The 20,672-nt window shown below is 41.2% G+C and overlaps 1 protein-coding gene across 4 annotated transcripts in view; it reads left to right on the top strand.

The window, feature by feature from the left end:
* Positions 1 to 1,572: 1,572 nt before the first annotated feature.
* Positions 1,573 to 20,672, top strand: part of STX12 (syntaxin 12) — a 34,162-nt gene continuing 15,062 nt past the window's right edge. For 2 of the 4 annotated variants that reach the window (XM_067725028.1, XM_067725026.1), the window contains exons 1-3: positions 1,575 to 1,839; positions 14,873 to 14,942; positions 16,723 to 16,822. In XM_067725028.1, coding sequence (XP_067581129.1) covers positions 1,722 to 1,839; positions 14,873 to 14,942; positions 16,723 to 16,822 — 288 coding nt within the window. In that variant the 5' untranslated portion in view covers positions 1,575 to 1,721. Of the gene's footprint in view, positions 1,840 to 12,570; positions 12,718 to 13,497; positions 13,687 to 14,872; positions 14,943 to 16,722; positions 16,823 to 20,672 lie in introns of all 4 variants that reach the window. The other 2 variants (XM_067725027.1, XM_067725025.1) reach the window with 2 other exon arrangements.

The raw sequence follows: 20,672 nt of genomic DNA on the forward strand, positions 1-20,672 counted from the left end.
GGCACAAATGTATTGCTATGAGAGATAGCACAAGATAGCCATGGCACAGATGGAAAACCACTTTTTATTTTAGCTGGAGAAAGAAACCAACAATAACAACCACCACTATGTTTTCAATCCTAGGAGAAAAATACCTTTACTGAACTTCACTTTAAATAGAATCAAATGTAAATGAAAACATTCTCAAGACTATTTTATAGGTAAAAAAGTACAATGTACACGATTTACTATAAGATAGGACATAAAACTATGGATTCTAAGAAATCGTATGGTTTTAATAACCAGAATGAGAGGACCCAAATGTCGTCTGACCTTTTCTAAAGAGAAAAAATTGCTCTTATAAACGCTCCAACGAAAAATAGAGACAGCATTGCTTACAAAAGCTCTAAGGCTGAATGCAGGCTCATTCACCCATTTAGGGTCCCCTCCTACACAGGCAAGCAGCTTCCTCTCTTGGTCATTCCCCAGAGATTGCAAAGCAGACTGGAGTGAAGTGGGGTGGAGAATACAGGAAACAAACACTGCCAGTTCCCCCTCACTTCTCTCTATCTTGATCTCCTCCCAAAGCAAAATCCTACTCTTGTCTTTCCATCTAACATACGCTCACAAAATGCAGTCTTCTATGGGAACATTGAGGTCATACACTCCAAATTACTTAAGAGAATGATTTTAAAAATTTGACAGTCTAGTTCTCCAAGAAATCCTGGTTTGGGATATAGATGAAGAAGTTATTTGGGAGGGATTTAGATGGAGAATGAATTTGGTAATATGAGAATGCGTTTTAGGGACATAGCAAGATGACAATACAATTAGCTTAGTGTTTGGGTTTTGCAGTCAAATCTCAGAAAAACAAATTAACCTCTATGGTCTTAACTTTCTCAACTGTAAAAGGGAAAATAATAATGCTTGCTCTGTCGAGTTACTTTACTTCAACATTAAAAAAAATCGATTGTCCGTTATCTAGTCTGAAGGTAAAAATATAGTTAGAACATCGTCCCTTGCTGTGAAAGAGCTTATGAACAACTGAATTGCAGTGAGGGGATCACAAATAATACGTGCTCAAGAAATCTTATTATTATCATTTTATTGTTTAGACTAGAAGAGGGGTGGAGGGAGAAATGAAAGTAATTTGTAAACCATAAAAGTGCACTCCAATAAAGATGTAAAAAAAATAATAATAATAAAAAAAGTGCTCCACAAATCCTAACAAAGCCCTAGAGGATGGAAGCAGAGTGAGGAATTTCAGGAGTTTGGTTACGGATCTGGGTTTCAAGGCTGTCGAATTCTCCATATTTGGGCCTGAATGCTCAGAATAGAACAGAATAGGATGTTAGGGCTGAGATCATCTGGTACAATTTTATGCTAATCGAAAAATTCTTGCCTTCTGTCACCGTGCCCTGGCGATAAACAACACCGCCACCTCAGATTCTCCAATCCGAGCCCCAATGGTATGATGTCATCGCCCCGCCCCGCATCCCCAAGCTCCAGGGCGTCACGTCTCTAAGCTACCGTGCCTACACCAGTTCCAGAGGCGCCTGCGCAATGTGGGGGAGCCAGGGCGGACGTGAGCGCGCTGAGAGGGGGCGGGGCTAGCGCTCACGCAGCTTTAGCCCCTTCCCCGCCCTTTCTCTTCCCGGTTTCCCTGTCAGCCTGCTGGTCGGGTCTGGCGGCTGCTTCCGGTAGGAGCGCGGTGCAGGGCGAGTCGGTCTCGGCTCCTCGTCATGTCCTACGGTCCCTTAGATATGTACCGGAACCCGGGGGCCTCGGGGCCCCCGCTCCGGGACTTCAACAGCATCATCCAGACGTGCAGCGGCAACATCCAGCGGATCAGCCAAGCCAGTGAGCCGGGGTACCGGGCTGGAGGGCGGGGGCCGTCCCGGGGACAGGCCCGGGTGAGGCTGCCGGGACGCGGAGCCCGGCTAGGGCTACGGCCAGGGCCACACCTGAGGCCGTCTTGGGTGCTCTACTCTGGGTACGGCGGGCTGCTATCCCTGAGTCTGCCAGGCCCAGGCACCCCGAGGGTCCGGAGCCCCAGCTGCAGCTCGAGTTTCTTAGGAGTTCTGCTCTTACCGTGTTGGGGACAAGACAGCAGTCCTGACAGCCGCAGGGTGGGAGGGTGTGTGTGTGTCCCCTCCAGGCAGTGAATGAGTCGACTGGCTCCAGTGGTCAGCCTAGTTTTTCCTGTCATCTGCCTCCCTCCACCCACCTCTCTTTCCTCTTTGGCCAGCTTGGATCGGGAGCTGTTTACTGGTTTAGACTTTACATTCTGCTGAGCTTCTGGCTTCTTGGAAGTCAGAACCTTTCAATTAAGGGAAGTGGAGAGTGCATGTGTTTTGGTGACTTTAATACAGTTCTTCCTGTAAGGAATTTGGAAATCAGATACAATGACTTGGATTCGAGGGGTGAGATGACTTCTACTTTAATAAAGAGAATTCACCAAAAACATTTTAGTTTACATTCTTTTGTCTTTTGTAGCAAAAGATTTGCATATATTTTTGGATTTCAAGCCAATGAGGCTTTTGTTTTCCTTCCCCACCTAGTTACTCTTTTGAACAAGCATGATACACAGAGAAGCTCAGGGACATGGCCACAATCACATAGCAAGTAAGACATGGTAGAGGTGGTGGTGGATTTCAGAATGTCATTGCTTGTCTTAAAACTCCCTCCCCACCATTAGGGTCTGAATGATACTATAGTTGAATGAGTCAAATACACGTTATTCCTTGTGCCTGAAAATTAGCTCAGAGCCTTATAAACAGGAGGTCAGCAGCAGCAACTACTTGGAAAGAATGGTATCATGATCCTTGTTGTTTATTATTGTGTTTTTGTGAGCTTGGCTGTACCCTGTTAATAGGTACAACTAGTTGGTCCTGAATTACAATTATGTTCTATATTTTAAAGAACAATCTATCACTTAGCTTTTAAATTTAAATATATAATGAGAGAGGGAAGTTTCTGATGGAAAGCGTTTGAATCTGGGCACTTTGGAAGTGGAAAAAAGAATATGTGGTCTGTTAAATCCAGAAATTTGAAACAAAAATTAATGTGACCACTGGTTAGAAAGTATAGTACTTTGTGTTCCAGTTTCCTTTGTGAGGGAGCTGTAATACAGGTTAGATCAGAATATTCTGGTTCAATACTGAAAGTTTCTTATTGAGGCCAAATATAATTTTAATGTCTATTTGTGAAATTTTCATTCTGCATGTATTTGAGTATGAGGCATGTAGTATGTATAGGAACTGACATGGATTCCTTCAACAGGGAACCTGTGGCGTACATAATGACTGAAAGGGATCGCTACTATAGAAGAGATATAATAAAATTATAGATATTCAGGAGAGAAAGACACCTTTTTCACTTGGGAGAGGCCAGGGAAATGCATTATTGGCATTTGAGCTAGATCTGGAAAGATGGTGGAAAGTATTTGAACTTTCGAGAGTAAAGAAGGGAAGAGCATTCCAGGAGGGAATAAAATGAACAAGGCATGGTAGTGGGAAAGCATGTGGTATGTATAGAAAAGTAGAGTGATTTAATTTGGCTAGACTGGTGGAGTCCAGAAAGTAGTGGAAAATAGGATTGGAAAGGTGAGTTGGGGCCCAAACATGAAGTGCTTTAAGTGCTACACTAAGGGGGTTTGGATATAATTCTTTAGAAATGTGTAAATTGAGTTGGAAGGGAGAGAGACTGGAATCAGAGACACCAGTTAGGATCTGAAAATGAAAAGAAGGAAAGGATAGGAGAGGTGTCTGGTGATAGAATTGTTAAGGTTTAGCTGTTGATTAGGCATCAGGCTCAAGGGATAGTTGGATTCATTTCATTAATAACATTAATAGCTAACATTTGAGTACATACTGTATGCCAGGCAATATAAGTGCTTTACATGCATTCTCTTAATTTTGTAACAAACCTGTGAAGTAATTACCAATATTATTTCTTTTTATGGGTTAGGAAACAGGCTGAGAAAGGTTAAATAATTACCCAGCTTACAAATGGCAATACCTAAATTTGAAACCAGATCTGTCTCTTATGACCAGCATTCAGCCTTTTTATAATTTTTAATTAATATTACAGTTTTATAACAGTTAACACTTCAAGTTACAAGTGACTTTTCTTTCTTTTTTTTTTTTACTCTTCATAGGAAGCTATGGGGAATACCTGAGGCTGTGGAACTTTCTCTTCTTGTGGTGTGTCTGCCTCTCCTGCTAGATTGTTAGTTCCTTTGAAGAAATGGGACATGACTTATTCATCTTTATATTTCTAGTACTTATCTCAGACCCAAGTATATGTTAGATTCATTCATTCACTGTTCAACAAATATTCTATGAGCACCTGCTGAGCACTGGGGCTGGAGTGATGAGCAGGACAGACAAAACCCTGCCCTGATTGTGTGTATGTGTGTGTGTTTGTGTATGTGTACGTATACACACATATGCATACATGCACATATATAAACAATATTGAGAAATAATAAGTGCTATGAAGAAAAAAATAAGGGGACAGAGAGTGAGGAGAGCAAGAGGGTGGGTGTGCTATTTTATATTTTTACATCAGTTGGTCAAGGAAGGCCTCTCTGAGGGGGTGATGTTTGAGTAGACACCTGAATGAAGTGAGGGAGGGAACCTCGTGAGTAGCTGGGGGAAGGCATCCTAGGCAGAGGGAATAGCAAGAGCGAAGACCTCAGTGCTTTCAAGAATAGCAAGGAGACTAGTGTGGCTGGACTGCAGTTAGAGAAGGGGAGCGTAGTAGGAAAAGAGGCCAGGGAGGTAGCCAGGGATCATATCATTTAGGGTCTTGATGCTTAGTAAATTGTATTTAGTAGATTTGAATGAATGAGGTTTCTCTACCATCTTGGAACTCTTCCTGACTCATTTACCTTGTGCTGTGTGGTTCCTACCACATCTTATGACCCTAGTCAGTGTGAGTTGGAATTCTCCCCTTGGGATTGTTTACTGAGGCACTGGGAATTTGAAATTGGTAGGGTGACATTGACCCACTTATCAGGCTGGTGCCCATCCCCCAGACGTGGCCAGCATACCTAAGTATACAGTCTGAATGTGACCTCCCAGACATATGCCCACATCCATAAAGTCCTGCAAGGACCTGTATCTATTGAAAATTTGAGAGAATAGCTATTCTTTTTTTCTCAACTGTGGGTTTTTTCACATATGTGGGTTTGGAATTGCTGAGCATATCAGCCTGAAATACAGCAGGCCACTGCATGGGTTGTTATAGGTACAGCTAAGGTTGACTGCCTGGTACAAGGGGTTGTTACCAGTATGTGTGGGCTACAGAAGAAAAGTGCTTGACTCTGTCTATTGTGAAACAAAGGGTCTGGGCAAGTATTGCTGAGGCAGATATAAGGAAATAACCTTAACAGGCGCCAAGTTATCTCTGAAGAGATTTAAAGAACATCATTTCTGTTCTTTAACGTTGCTAATTTTTTTAAAAAATTTATTTATTTATTTATTTTTGGCTGTGTTGGATCTTCGTTGCTGCGCGCGGGCTTTCTCTAGTTGCGGCGAGCGGGGGCTACTCTTCGTTGCTGTGTGCAGGCTTCTTATTGTGGTGGCTTCTCTTGTTGCGGAGCACAGGCTCTGGCGTGCGGGCTTCAGTAGTTGTGGCACGCGGGCTCAGTAGTTGTGGCTCACGGGCTCTAGAGCGCAGGCTCACTAGTTGTGGTGCATGGGCTTAGTTGCTCTGCAGCATGTGGTATCTTCCTGGACCAGGGCTTGAACCGATGTTCCCGGCATTGGCAGGTGGATTCATAACCACTGCACCACCAGGGAAGCCCAACGTTGCTAATTTATTGATATGGTTCTGTTTACTAAAAAGATGAAAAGCAGTTGAACTTTTAAAACTGATTATCGTGTGCAATCCTCTGGGTTGTTCTTTCAGAGTTATTTTCATATTGGCCCCTTGCTCTTTATTTCATTGTCCTCCTCATAAGTCTTCATGATCTCAGCCTCTGTCGTCCAGCAGCATAGTCTCAGTGTCTCTGTTCCCATTCTAGTTCATCCTGATAAGGCTATCAGCAGTTTGTCTAAAGTCCTGTTTTCATTATACCACTCACCTCCTCAAGAGCCTATGGCGGCTCTCTGTTGTCTGCTGTATCAGATCTTAACATTCCACCTTGCTTTCACTGTCTCTGTCATCTTAACCCAAATTAGCCATATTTTCTACTTCTCTTTGTTACAGGCAGGCTGTTTTTGTTAACATCCCTAAACACGGGGTTTTGCTGCAAGTTTTTGCTCTTTCTGTTCCTCCTTTCTTTAATCTTTCCCTATCTCACTAGCTACCTAAATTATAAAAATCCTTTGAGTTGTGCTTAAATCCTGCCCCTTGTAACTAAGCCTTCCTTTGCTTTTGAAAGAGTGAAGTCAGGAAGAGCCTGGGCCTTAAGCTCAGTAGATCTGTGACTGAGTCCTTGCTCCTCTGTGTTGTACTGTTCACCTTGGGCAGGCTAGTTCCCCTTTCTGTCTGTTACCCCATATGTAAAATGAATGGTGTTGTTAAAGTGGGATGTTTGAAAGTGCCTAGTCTAGTGCCCGGTACATAGTAGACATTCAGTAAATGGTGATATCATTGGTTGAGCCCCCTGCTCCACTATAGTTTAGTAGTTAAGTGAGCAGGCTCAGGAGTCAGACTGCCTGGGTTTGAGTCCTAGATCTGCTTCTTACTAACTATGTAAACATATTGCTGTACCTCTCTATTTCACAGCTTCCTCATCTATAAGATGGAGTTAGTGATAGACTCTACTTCACAGGATTGTGAGAATTAAGTGAGGTAATTTATATAAAGTGCTTAAAGCAGTGCCTGCAACATTGTTTAAGAAATGTTAGCTATCATTTTGGTTTTTTCCTTTGAACTTGCAAGCTTAGCACTTACTTTATTCTGTAGTCTTTAATTCATGCTTTTTGACCTTGTTATTCCAACTGAGAGATTACTATTAGTTTTGTTGTGGGGATAGTGATCACACATTGTACAGCTGTCTTTAGCTTCAGTGCCTGGCACAGCAGTGGATATGTAGTTAGCATTCGATATGTACTTAATTGATTTTATCATTGCTAAGTACATTTTTCTTGGTCTCGAGTTTGATAATAATAGCTATCCTTAATTGAGTTCTTTTAAGTGCCAGACGTGTTCTAAAGTTAGCTTCATATTATCTTAGGTCATCCTCACAACAACCATATGAGGGTTCTCTTGTTTTTCCCATTTTTTAGGTGAGGAAACTGAGGCACAGAGGAATAGAAACTTTTGCTAGGAAGTGGTGGAACCAGGAATAGCACACAGCAGTCTTAACTGAGAGTCTGTGCTCTTAACGAGTTCGTGTCCTGTCATGGGTATGGTAAATAGAAGATTATACCTTTGATGTTTAGTATTCATGTTCAGTTTAGTTTAGAGCTTTACTATTGTAGTATAGCGGCTACTTTTTTTTTTTAGTTGTTTTAATTTTTTAGCTGCATTGGGTCTTCGTTGCTGTGCGCGGGCTTTCCCTAGTTGCGGTGAGCAGGGGCTACTCTTTGTTGCGGTGCGCAGGCTTCTCGTTGCTGTGGCTTCTGTTGTTGCGAAGCACGGGCTGTAGGCGCGTGGCTTCAGTAGTGCGGCACACGAGCTCAGTAGTTGTGGTGCGTGGGCTCAGTTTTTGTGGCTCGTGGGCTCTAGAGTGCAGGCTCAGTAGTTGTGGCACATGGGCTTAGTTGCTCTGTGGCATGTGGGATCTTCCTGGACCAGGGTTCGAACCCATGTCACCTGTTTTGGCAGGCGGATTCTTTTTTGTTGTTGTTGCTAGAAATCTCTCCTGTCTTAGGAAGTTGACAGAGAGATGCTACTTTTTTTTTTCTTGAATTTTATTTTATTTTATTTATTTATTTATACAGCAGGTTCTTATTAGTTATCCATTTTATACATATTAGTGTATATATGTCAATCCCAATCTCCCAATTCATCACACCACCACCCCGTGGCAGGCGGATTCTTAACCCCTGCGCCACCAGTGAAGTCCTATAGTGGCTACTTTTAAAAAGTCAGGTCATTTTCATCGTAGCTTTGCAAAAGCAGTGCAAACCTAATTTTCAAAGACACTGAGATGACTTCATTGTAATAGTGACCACATAGGCTATCATTTTCTCATTTAATGTAAATAATGCTCTTTCTTTGAATTTATATTTGCTTGTTTAATATACTGAATTAGAGCATTCGAGTCTCTCAGATGAAGAAATTTTTACCTGTATGGTAGTTGCTTTTGCTATGACTAGACATTGATTTGGATTAAGGTTCATTTGGAGATTCACATTCTGCCTATATCAGCTAAAAGCACACGAAGAGTGTTCAGTTTAGAGTAGTTCCTAGTGTGGATGTTAGCTGTAATGTGCAATAAATTGATTTGCTTCGTAGTCTTCTAAAAATTTTAGCCAGGACATGCTTTTAAAAGTGAGAGGTCAGTGATAGGAGAAATTGAGGCCTAGATTTAAAAATAACAAAATTGCTTACCCGGAACTGAGGCCTAGTCATCTGGTTTCCAGGATTATGTAGCATTTCATAGAGAATAGATACCCAATTATTTTCATCCAAAATATTTTGACAAATCAATCTAAAGTAAAACTTTTATTTACTAGAATGCTTAGAAAAGGAGTTTTCTCATTAACCAAGCTGACCAGAAAACCCTTTTAGATGTAGCCCATTTTGGTAAAAATTGTTCCAAGAAGTATCACTGTACTTTTTGACATTTTAAGTACATTCAAGTGAAAATAAGCATGTATGTAAACATTCACACTATTCTATTTCTTTTTGTGCTTTAGGTTTAAGGGATACATTTCTTAGTTGTAAAACAGATGGGTCATTAAGTCACTATTTTCAAATAAACCTCTGATGTTGGTGGTTATGGAGGGCGGTATACAAAACAATGATACTTCCAGTAGATGTAGACACCACTGTCTTTATCGTTTGAGTTTTGGGGCATCTGATACCTGAGTCTTGCTGGAAACTTTTAGGAAAATATCAACATGCAGGAATTTAGATAGAATTGATGGAGGCTTGGATTCATTCTGGTGCTAAACTAGTAAGTGACCCTATAAAGTCCTCCTCCGCCCCACCCCCCATCCCAATTCAGGTAATCTCAGCAAACAAAAGAAGTCAGAAAAGTCTAGATAAATAAAAGTTCTCAGCTGAGAATATACAAAGAGCAGCTGAATTTCAATTGATTTTTTCCCCCCCAAAGTCTGTAAAGTCCCCTTTGCTCTCTAGGGCATTTAATATGGTTTGATAGATGATTAACAACTTGAAACTTTGACATACCTGTAGAGTTTCTAAGGAGAATGCTCTATATAAAGACAGTCAGTAAGATGAAATGTTTCCTTGAACTGCCATACCAGTAACATTTCCCTTTATATGTCACCCTGTAACCAACTATTTTCTGGAGGGGTATGTATGTGTGTGTGGTTATGCAAAAATGAGTAGAATGTGGTCAGTGCCATCAGAGGCATATAGTCAATCCAGTCCCATTTGTACACAGGCAGAGTCTCTCTAAGCCAAACTCTGACTTAAAAACACTGCTTGGTTACACAGCATCATTCTGGGACTAGAGCTTCTTCATTATTGCTGAATTTTAGCATTGAGCAGTGGTGGGAGTACTTAGAGATCATTTAGTCCTTACATAGTTGTAATAATTTAATGAATACAAAGCCCCACACAAATAGTAAGTACTGTGACAAATAGTAAGTACTCAATATATGTTAGTTAAACCTGAATATCATATACAATTGGTGAAAGAGACCCAGCAACATGAAATGACTTGTCTGGTGCCATACATGTAGTTAGTGGTCGAATCTGGCTTAGAGTTTAGGTCTCATTATTCCTAGCTCATGTTTATTCATATCTTCTGCCTTGAAAGTGGCATGACATAAAACAGAGGCTAACTCAATTAATCAGCAGTTACTTATTACCCGCTGGGTGCTGGCACTCTGCTGAACTCTGGTGAGTACACAGGAACCTTACCAAAGGTGGGAGGGAGTCCGGGAAGGGAGCAGGTTAGAGCAAGGGCATCAGCCTATCTGGAGCAGAGAGCTATTAAGTTAGGAAGCTATCAGATAAGCAGGTGGGGCGAAGTGGAACACTGGGAAACGGAGGCCTGCCCTAAGTCACTAGTTCTGTGTATTTCCTTTAAGCGTCAGCCTTTTGAGGGAACCTAGTGTGGCATAAAATATATAGTCATTGGGGGCTTCCCTGGTGGCGCAGTGGTTGAGAGTCCGCCTGCCGATGCAGGGGACATGGGTTCGTGCCCTGGTCCGGGAAGATCCCACATGCCGCGGAGCGGCTGGGCCCGTGAGCCATGGCCGCTGAGCCTGCGTGTCCAGAGCCTGTGCTCCGCAAGGGGAGAGGCCACAACAGTGAGAGGCCCGCATACCGCAAGCAAAAAAAAAAAAAAAAAAAAAAAAATATATATATATATGGTTATTGGAATTAGCCCTCCTGGGTTTGAATTCTGGTTTTTATGACACTCTGCTCAAAACCATCAGTGGCCTCACATTTCTTTAAAATTCGAAGTCCTTGCTCTAGTTTACAAGGCCCTATGTCATCTGGCTCCCCTCTCTTTCTTACCTCTCTTTTGCTCCCTCTAGGCCTCCTGTGCCTCCATCACAAGTGCTCTTGCCTTGGGGATTTTGTGCTTAATGCTCTCTGCTACAGAGCTCCCCCAGAAATTTCGCATGGCTTGATCTTTCACTTCCTTTAGGTCTCTGCTCTGTGTCACCTTATCAGAGAAGTCTCTGACCGCCCGTGTAAACTAGTACCCCCTCCCTACCAGCCTTTATCTGAATTTATTTTTCTTTATAGCACTTATCACCACCTGATATATGCTTATTATCTCTTTTCCTTAAAATGTAAGCTTCTCGAAAGCAATATCTTATAGAGCATATAACAGTGTAGAGCAGGTATTCTAAATGAATGAATGAATGAGTTTTGTAACACTCAGTGTGAGCCTCAGTGTGCCCATCTGTAATAATGCTTATTTAATAAGATAATACTTATCAAGTGTGAAGGAAACACACTTCTGTGTTTCCTCCACTGTCAATACTTCTGACACCAGATGTGTGGATTTACCACACACCAAGCAATTATCATATTCTCTGGACTTCAGTTGGGTGTCCTCCAATTTAACTCAATTCTGACACTACCTGGAGTTAGCATCAGATTCCACAAATTAAGGACTTAGTCCCACAAGACTCCCCCCACCCCACCCCCTTCAGATGCCAATTGTAAGTCCAAGTTCTTATCTGTGCTTCTGACCAGTGAGCCATATTGGAGGTTCCCATGAGCCCCTCCTCAGGTTCAGCTAGTTTGCTAGCTCAGCTCACATAACTCAGGAAAACATTTACTTACTAGATTACTGGTTTATTATAAAAGGATATAATTTAGGAGCAGCCAGATAGAAGAGATGCATAGGGCAAGGTATGTGGGAAGAGCTCAGAACTTCCATGCTCTCTCTGAGCGCTGACACCCTCCCCGCATCTCCCCCCCCCCCCCCCCCAGCCTTTCCAGAGGTTGATGGGTGGAACTGAAAGTTCCAACCTGATAATCACTTGATCTTTCTGGTGACTAACCCCACCCAACCTGAGCCTATCAGGAGCCCTACCCTAAGTCACTTCAATAGGTAAACTCAGTATGCTCCAAAGGAACCCTTTATGAATAACAAAAGACACTACTATCACTCAGGAAATTCCAAGGGTTTTAGGAGCTTTATGCCAAGAACTGGGGACAAAGACCAAATATATTTTTTATTATACCACATCAAGTATGTAGCCCAGTGTCTGGCACATGGTGAATGCTCAGTAAATGCTAACGTCTGTCCTCTTTCTTCAATTATTTGTTTGGCCACCCAGTAGATAGCTTTGACTCTGATTCCCATTTGACTTAGGTAAGAAGGACATTATACATCTTAGTGATGAAAAATGATTATTTATATCTTACATAGTGTTTTTTTTAGCAGAATGCAGTATTTTATAGTGCTTACCTTTTCCAATGGAACCAATAAGCTAAAAACCCTCATTTAATAGAACAGATATATTTTAGGAAAGTTTGTCAAAAGGCAACTTTTTAATCAAGTGAATTCTATATTTCTATTGTAAAAGTGGAGTTATAGTTTTACTTAAAAAATGGCCTCAAAATAAGATAAAATCATAATTTGAAGTGTTAAAAACCAATATATTCTTGACTTTGCAAAATTTTGCTTTGCTACACCCATGATGACACAGGGATTTGGGCTAGCGAGTGTTGACCTAAAACAGAGACTGCCAGACATTTCTCCAGCAAAGAGGGGTTTATTCACGGTCAGCAGAGAGTTGCAATTTGGGGTCTGCAATCATGGCTAGCCAAGTGGAATCCCCCTCCTGGCAAGGGAAGAGGAAAAGGAAGTTGGGAGGGGTATAGCAAACAAAGAGTCCACGGCTTTTCATTGGCTGAGAGGAGTCTTCTTCATAGCAGTTGGGCTTGGCTGTTGTGGCAGGGTGTGTGAGCTCCCCCTTCTGGTCTCCCAACTCTGTTTAACTGAAGTTTCTGTTTATTAATTTTTTACAGGAGAAATAACTTGTACATGCTGCTAAGGACTAAGTTGTTCAGTTTCTACTTAGGAGAAGAGTCACTCAGCAATCACCTGGAAGATTTTGCTTAATTATTGTTTCTTAACAGACTTAGAGGCTATTAACACATCTGTGTTTTTGTAAGGTAACTGGTACTTAATAAACTTCGGCTTGCCTTTTTACTACCCTTGGTGACCGAATAAGGGCCAAGGTTATGACTCTGACCCCCAAATTTTGTTATTTAAGAAGCATCTTGTCATAAGAAACAATTAATTTTTATTTATTAATTTTAAAAAATATTTATTTATTTTGGTTGTGCTGGGTCTTAGTTGCGGCAGGTGGGCTCCTTAGTTGCAGCTCACGGGCTCCTTAATTGTGGCACGTGGGCTCCTTAGTTGCGGCAGGTAGGCTCCTTAGTTGTGGCGCGTGGGCTCCTGAGTTCTGGCGTGCGAACTCTTAGTTGCGGCATGCATGTGGGATCTAGTTCCCTGACCAGGGATCGAACCTGGGCCCCCTGCATTGGGAACACAGAGCCTTAACCCCTGTGCCACCAGGGAAGTCCCAGGAACAATTAATTTTTAAAATTTAAAATTCTAGTAAGTGCAATTTCATTTTCATTGGACATTGAAGCTTTGTTTATATATTGTTACTATGAGATATAGACAAATGATACAGTATACAGTGGTTTCCTCATCTTCTTCCACTACGCCAGTCATTTAGCAGTCTGGTGTTTCACAGGTGAAACTTGGGCATTAATCCTGAGAGGGTAGGAAAGGCCCTCACAAAGGACACTGTCTTTTGGCTAGAGGAGCCATATATTACCTATTGTGTTATAGTATCTCTTGAAGTTCTAGTGAGACTTGAAGGTAATTAATTGTGTTTCCCCTGGGCAAAAAGTACTCTATTATTGTGTTCTGTATTCTAGCTACTTGCAATAGAAGACAGGGAATGCTCTTAAAATGCAAGCATGTAAACAAACAAAAAAGTCGTACAATAAAATTCCAAGCTCTGCAAATGAATGAATGAATGAATCTCCCTCGTCCTCCCTGCCAACCAGAAAAAGAAAATAGAAAGCAGGACATGGGAAATCAGGGGCTCTGTTCCTGTTGCAGAGGTCAGTGAGGGACAAGGGTGTTCAGATTCCCAGGCAGGCTGGTGTTTCTCCTTATTGAGAGATAATCCATTCCTCTGCTTTCCTAGTCCAGGACTAGGGGCTTAAACATCTAGGATTCAAACATGACCATTCCAAATCTTAGCACAATATCTAGGTAGAGTAATCTGAACAAAACAATACACTGTTTGTCTACAGACAGCGTAGTTAAAATATAGGCATTGCAGTCTGATGTACCTGGGATTGATTTTTTTGCCCTGCTACTTTTTGTGTGCCCTTATATAAGATATTTAACTTCTTTAAATATATTTCCTCATCTGCACAGTGGAGATACATCTACTTCAGACTGTTGCTATGAAAATTAATAAGATTATGTATACAAAGCTCCTAATATAGTACTTGGCACATAGAGGTGCTCAGTTAGTGGTAACTTAATAATAAGTGTACATTGTCTTTCCAAAAATGTTTGCCGTATAAAATATTGTGTATGAGTGAATTTAAATTTTTATTGTTGTGAATTGATATTTGGTATCAAGGCCATTCCAAAAGCAATGAACATTTTAACCAGTGCCATGGGAAATCTGGCAAAATGTGGGAGTTCTTTGGGAGTGACGAACAAAACCACCACCCTCTACTTAGTGGCACAGTTACTCTAGAGGAGAAAGGCGGACCTTATAAGTAGCTTTAGACGGGAATATATATGCCAAGGTCTTGATCATAGCATGCTTTCTATTAGTTGTGTGTACTTATTCAGGATGTGGAGAGAGACCAGTGATCTGAGAATTAGGATGCTCGTGATGAATGTATTTTTCTTTTTTAAAAAATTTATTTATTTTATTTATTTATTTTTGGCTGTGTTGGGTCTTCATTGCTGAGCGGGGGCTACTCTTCGTTGCGGTGCACAGGCTTCTCATTGTGGTGGCTTCTCTTGTTGTGGAACACGGGCTCTAGACGCGTGGGCTTCAGTAGTTGTGGCACGCGGGCTTCAGTAGTTGTGGCTCACGGACTCTAGAGCGCAGGCGCAGTAGTTGTGGCGCACAGGCTTAGTTGGTCCACGGCATGTGGGATCTTCCTGGACCAGGGCTCGAACCCGTGTCTGCTGCGTTGGCAGGTGGGTTCTTAACCACTGTGCCACCAGGGAAGCCCTGTGTTTTTCTTTTCAATAAATCTTTTTTTCTTCTCTCCCCAGCTGCTCAGATAAAGAATTTGATGAGCCAACTAGGAACTAAGCAAGATTCAAGCAAGCTACAGGAAAATCTGTGAGTAGCTTCCTAACAAGGTTGGGATTTGTGAGGACCTTTTGGGGACACGCTTAATACCCTTGCTGCCTGGCAGCTGAGGTTTCAGGCCTGTGAAATCAGAATGAGAGGCAGTGGGATATTAGGTCATAGCTGGATCTAGAAGGGGAGCAACAAAATATATTAATGGGTTGTGATCTCCGTTGCCTCGCAGAGTCCTTGAACGCTGCTTCTTTCCTCCCTTGGGCAGTTTAGCAGAACAATTTAGGGAAGCAGAGAGGGAATCCCTACCACTCTTAAACTACATTCTGCCTAAATGAGCTTCCCTGTTGGCAGAGGCCTCCTGATCGAGTTACAGCGCTCGTCTAATCTGGTTGGATTTCCAACTGTCTATCATATTAGAAAAATGTATTCAGAATGACCCGAGGAGAGTCTGAGGGAGAGAATATTGGAATAGATTCTTTTTATTATGTCCTTCTTGACTCCATCTCTGCTTTTAGAAGTTCTAGTTTTCATCTTTAACACGCACTGAACAATATTCTTTGTTTCCTGACCTAGACATTGTGAAGTGAGAGAATGACTTACTACTTTGAGCTTTTTCCAGGGAGATGTGAGATAGCTCTGGGTATGTTAGTACTGTCTACGATGCTCAGGCTTCTGATTGACTTCCCTCTTGGGGTTTTTTTGTTTGTTTGTTTGTTTTGTCTCCCTCTTGGTTTTGATTCCTTTGTTTTATTTATTTTTTTATTTTTATTATCTTGGAGGCCCCTTTGCAGTGAAAAAAACATTAGTAATTAGTGGTGTGGTTTCCCTGTCCTCCCTTAAACGCTTTGTACAAATGGCCAGATAGTAGAGGAAACCATGACTAAAGGAGCCTTTTTTTTTTTTTTTTTGTTGCGGTACGCGGGTCTCTCACTGCTGTGGCCTCTCCTGCTGCGGAGCACAGGCTCCGGATGCTCTCCCGTTGCGGAGCACAGGCTCCGGACACTCAGGCTCAGCGGCCATGGCTCACAGGCCCAGCTGCTCCGCGGCACGTGGGATCCTCCCGGACCGGGGCACGAACCCGCGTCCCCTGCATCGGCAGGCGGACTCTCAACCACTGCGCCATCAGGGAAGCCCTAAAGGAGCCTTTTTTGTATTTCTACTACCTTTCAATCCCACTTAATATAGCACACATTCTTCCCTCTTTAATTTCCTTCCCCCTCTGCTCGTTACATTTTTTTACACAGTATAGGTCTTCTTTGTTTTGGAGGGAAGAGCCAGAAAGTCAGGCCTAAGGGACAGGTAGGGAGCCAAGGATAAAGCTGAAAAAGCATGAGCTTTAAGCAAGAGCGTGGGAGTAGATCTTTGGAGGTTGTTCCCTAGGGTGGAAGCTGTGCTTCTAATGCACATTTCGTCCAACCTCCAGTGCCTGGATTCTGTCACTAGTCGGTGGACTGTGACAGACAGTACCCATGCAGAACTCCTGGGCAAATCAATACGAGAGTTTTGAGAGAGCGTTCAGTGTGTTAAAACTCTTAGATTGAGGTGTGGGGGCAGCTTCTCCTTCCTCCCCGAGGAGTTAAAATACCCAGTCAGCAGGTTTCCTTGAGGCAGGTTCTTTCTACTCTGTAACATGAAGACGACTTGAGGTGAGTATGACTGGGTAGTATTTCCGGAATTTTGTTGTGAACCTGGGCATCTAGGAACCCATTTCTTCAAGTGCCCTTTCATTCCCTGCGTTGTGAGACACTGAGAATGAACTGATAACAACAGCTCTCAAGAAGTGAGAATATCCTAAAACATATCTTTTCTCTCTTAGGCAACAGTTACAGCACTCTACAAATCAGCTTGCCAAGGAAACAAATGAATTACTGAAGGAATTAGGGTCCTTGCCCCTTCCTTTATCTACTTCAGAACAGGTTGGTATTTTGTGGGGTTTTGGCTTGTTTTTTAATAAGAAAGGACTTTGTTTCTGTGGAGAGGCAGTGTGTGAAACAAAAATAACTTGGCCTGTGGTTCTAGATAGACCTTCTCTGAACCTCAGTTTCCTTATTCATAAAATGGATAAGTGTCTTTTGTGACAACAGAAAGAACGCATGCACCAGATCTTGCAAAGTGCCTAGCATTTAGTAGGTACTCAATATGGGTAATGGCTGCTGTTATTAGTAATAATATATTAGTAAAATGGGTTTAACTGGAGAAGAATGTCCATGTTTGCATCTTGTTGGGGTTTGACCTGCAGCTTTATGCTTTCGGGCTTGATCCTAGTTTTCTTGTATCCTGTATCTATAAATTTCAAGCAGACGTCTTCTATATTTTGTGGTCACTTTCATGTCGCATCATGAATCATTTATAGGTCTCAGGTTGAGGAAATGCTCAGGGAAATAGATTCCTCTATTTAAGTCATTTTCTTCAGTGGCCATTTAAATCCTTTAAAAACACACAATTTTTACTGGAATTCATTGTTCCCTTGATATGCGTGCCTTTTCTTCAGACGTTCCTGAAGTCAGATGTGCCCCCTCCATTGTGGCTTGACTTTTTAATCTATTATTCATGGTCTGCCTCAGGCCTCAGATCCTCTCTCTTCCAGGGCAAAAACCTTCTCCATCTATCTTAGCCTATTATGATTCTATTTTGCTTTTAGTTTCTGTACCATTCATGGGAGCACTTACCTTACATTTCTTTTTATTATTGAATTTTTTTAAATGATGGTATCCTATCTCTGATGGCTCTTAAAGATGAAGCCTACCACCTCCCTATCCCGGGTTGTCTGTGCATTGTGACTATTGGAACATAAAACAATTTTAGTGTGTTGTGATCATCATTTATAAAAATGAAACAAAGTAGAAATATCAGAGTGTGTAACCATGTAATAAGGGTAAATACTGTTAATGAAACTTTCATACATTTGTAGACATATGGTGCTAGGTCAAGATGTCACATTCTTATTCTGTGTCTCCATCAGAAAAGTTTGAAAATCATCAGTTTAACCCATTCCTGGCAAGTCATTTAATGAAGTATACGTTCAGTCTTTGGAGTTTTGGCATCCCCTTGCACAAAAGAAAAGAACCAAAACTAGGTGCTTTTGTCATCCTGCTCCAAAGTAGTAACCTTAATGTAATCACCCTTTGACTATCCGCATGTGCTGTTTGTTTTGTTACTCATCCTGATACTTCACCTATGGACCAGTTCCCCCTTGCCATTCATTATCTCAAATTGTTCCCAAATCACCCCTTTCCTCCTCCCAGCTGTGCACTTAGGGAATACACACTTGCAGATAGTTTTAGCAGTAATAAAAAGGGAGTCTAAGAGTCTGATGTAAACAGAGTATTGAAAGTACTTAAGTGTTAAATAGTAGCCTAAGCAAAATATAAAGTTCAATCTGCTTAAAAATAAATCTAACGTATTCCAAAATCAAATAGAATTTAGTTTTGGATTATGCATGCTCTTGTTCCCTTACGTTATCTTGGATCATTAAGAACATGAAATAAATCTACAGACATATTCTCTCTGGTGAAATACAAATCCTTGATTCCCTTCCTCCTATTGTGCTGAATATTCTTTGCACTTTCAATTGTTTCTTTAATTAATGTTAGCCCTGTCACCCATCTTTTTGTTACTGGACTATCAAACCATACATCCTACTCTCAGCATTTTTCTCATACTTACGTGCTATCATCAGTAACCTTCTAGTTGCTAAATCCAGTGGGCTTTTTTGAGTTTATTCACTTTTCTTTGTTTCATTTGATCCTCTTGCCCATCCTGTCTTCGCTGAAACTTTCTTCTTTCCATGATCTCTGTAGTAAAGCCTACAAAGTAGTTTTCATGTCTCCCAACTCTGGTGATCCCTTTCTGGCCTATTTTCTCTTACCCCAGGTTGAGTCTCAGCCTCCTTCTCTGACTTTATATCTTCCTAGAAGTGGGTGTGCCCCAAGGCTCTGCCATTGATCCTGTAATTTTATTACTCTATGCTTTCTCCCTCAGGAGTCTTTTCTACTGTACTTTTATGAGCTTCCTGTCACCTTTATGAATGTGATCCCCAGATCTTTTTCAAGCCCTAGCCCCTAAACCTCTAAGTATTTGGCCCATATTGCCAATTCCTGCTCTAACATCTCCTCTTGAATATGCTGCCTTCATCTAAAATTTAATGTGTTGTCTTATACTGAATTCCTACTGTTTCACCCAAACCCCTTAACTAAGCTGATTAACAATGCTTATTGTCATAAAAACGTTTGTGCCTTTTGACCTAATGTTCCCACTCATGCAAATGTGTCTGCGTTCTAAGAAAAAGAAACCAACTATATACTCTGGAGCCAAATTTCCTGGATTTAAATTCTACCCCTGCCATTTACTGTGTGATCATAGGCAAATTGCTTAACCTCTCTGTGCCTCATTTGTCTGATCTGTAAAATAGGTACTATAATAGTACCTAATTTATAGGTTGATGGATGGATCAAATGAGTTATTATATAAGGTACTTATAACAGTACTGGTACATGATAAGCACTGTATAAATATTAGCTGTTACAATGGGGCTCACTTTAGCTTTATTTATAATGGTTAAAAATGGAACAGTCTAGAAGGAATATTTACCTAAAATTTACTAGATCAACTTGATGGAGTATTATATAACAAAGACCATAATTGTGAAGAGTATGGTAACATGGAAAATGTTAATGATATACTTAAAAGATAGTACTTTTGTATAGTGAGATTGGGGAGTGATGGGTTTTTTTCCCCCTATTGTTATAATGTTTATGTAAAAATTAAAATCCAAGAAAAGGGATAAAAAGTCCCTTATCTAAATTTGCTTTTCAGTATTACCATCGCTCTCCCAGGTGTGAAATTTGAGTCATCCCTTGACTTTATACCCCTTTCCCCACAGCCAGTCACATAATATTCCTTAGATTCATTTCTTTGTGTTCCCATTACTGATACCACGTCTTCCTAACCTTAAACCTAGATTATTGCAGTCATCTTTTTGACTTGTTTCTTTTTCCCATTCCATCGCCATCACAGACTAATTTTTCTAAGTTATCATTTTGTACCCATCGTGTTCTCCACACAGAAATCTTCGTTGCTCTTTGTTCTGTAGAGGTTGAATCCCAAACTCATTATCTTGGCATTTAAAACCTGCCGTGGCCACCCCCTTTCCTCCTTTTCCAATTTTATCTTTTAGCTATGCTCATGAAAAAGCCTTTGGTTCAAGCCAAACTATCTTCTTCTAGATCCTCTGCAAATTTCTGCCACCATGGCTTTGCTCACACTGTTGCCTTGCCTGGATTCGCCTTACCCCTTCTCTCTGCTCTTCACGGCTTACTCTTCCTTCAGTGCCCACCTCCTCTGGAGGCCTTCTGATCACTTAGATTCTTACTGATCATACTTGCCTCTGTATAATGTGTACAGTACTCTGTATAGTACTAATTGAATATAGCAATTATTTGTATTGATTTGTTATTTGTATATCTAAATTCTTTATCTCCAAATAGATGATAAGCTGTTTGAGGTCAGGGGTGACTTTTTACTTCTGTGTTCTCAGCACCCAGCAAGTGCTCTCAGTATGTGTTTTTTGAGATGTAGCATCAGTAAGCTTAGTAAAGGTAGCTTGTAACTCTACAAAGTAGTTTTCAGGTTCTCAAAGATTTTGAACCTCACTACAGTGTGAAGGAAAATGATTCCATGGTTTTCAGGTAAGCTGCGAACTCAGTATAGATGAATACAGTTTTAACATTTTAGCAAGAAAACAATCTCTGTTGGGTATTCTGCTTT

Source organism: Pseudorca crassidens, chromosome 2 (genome assembly GCF_039906515.1).
Source record: "Pseudorca crassidens isolate mPseCra1 chromosome 2, mPseCra1.hap1, whole genome shotgun sequence".
In the NCBI taxonomy this organism is placed as follows: domain Eukaryota; kingdom Metazoa; phylum Chordata; class Mammalia; order Artiodactyla; family Delphinidae; genus Pseudorca; species Pseudorca crassidens.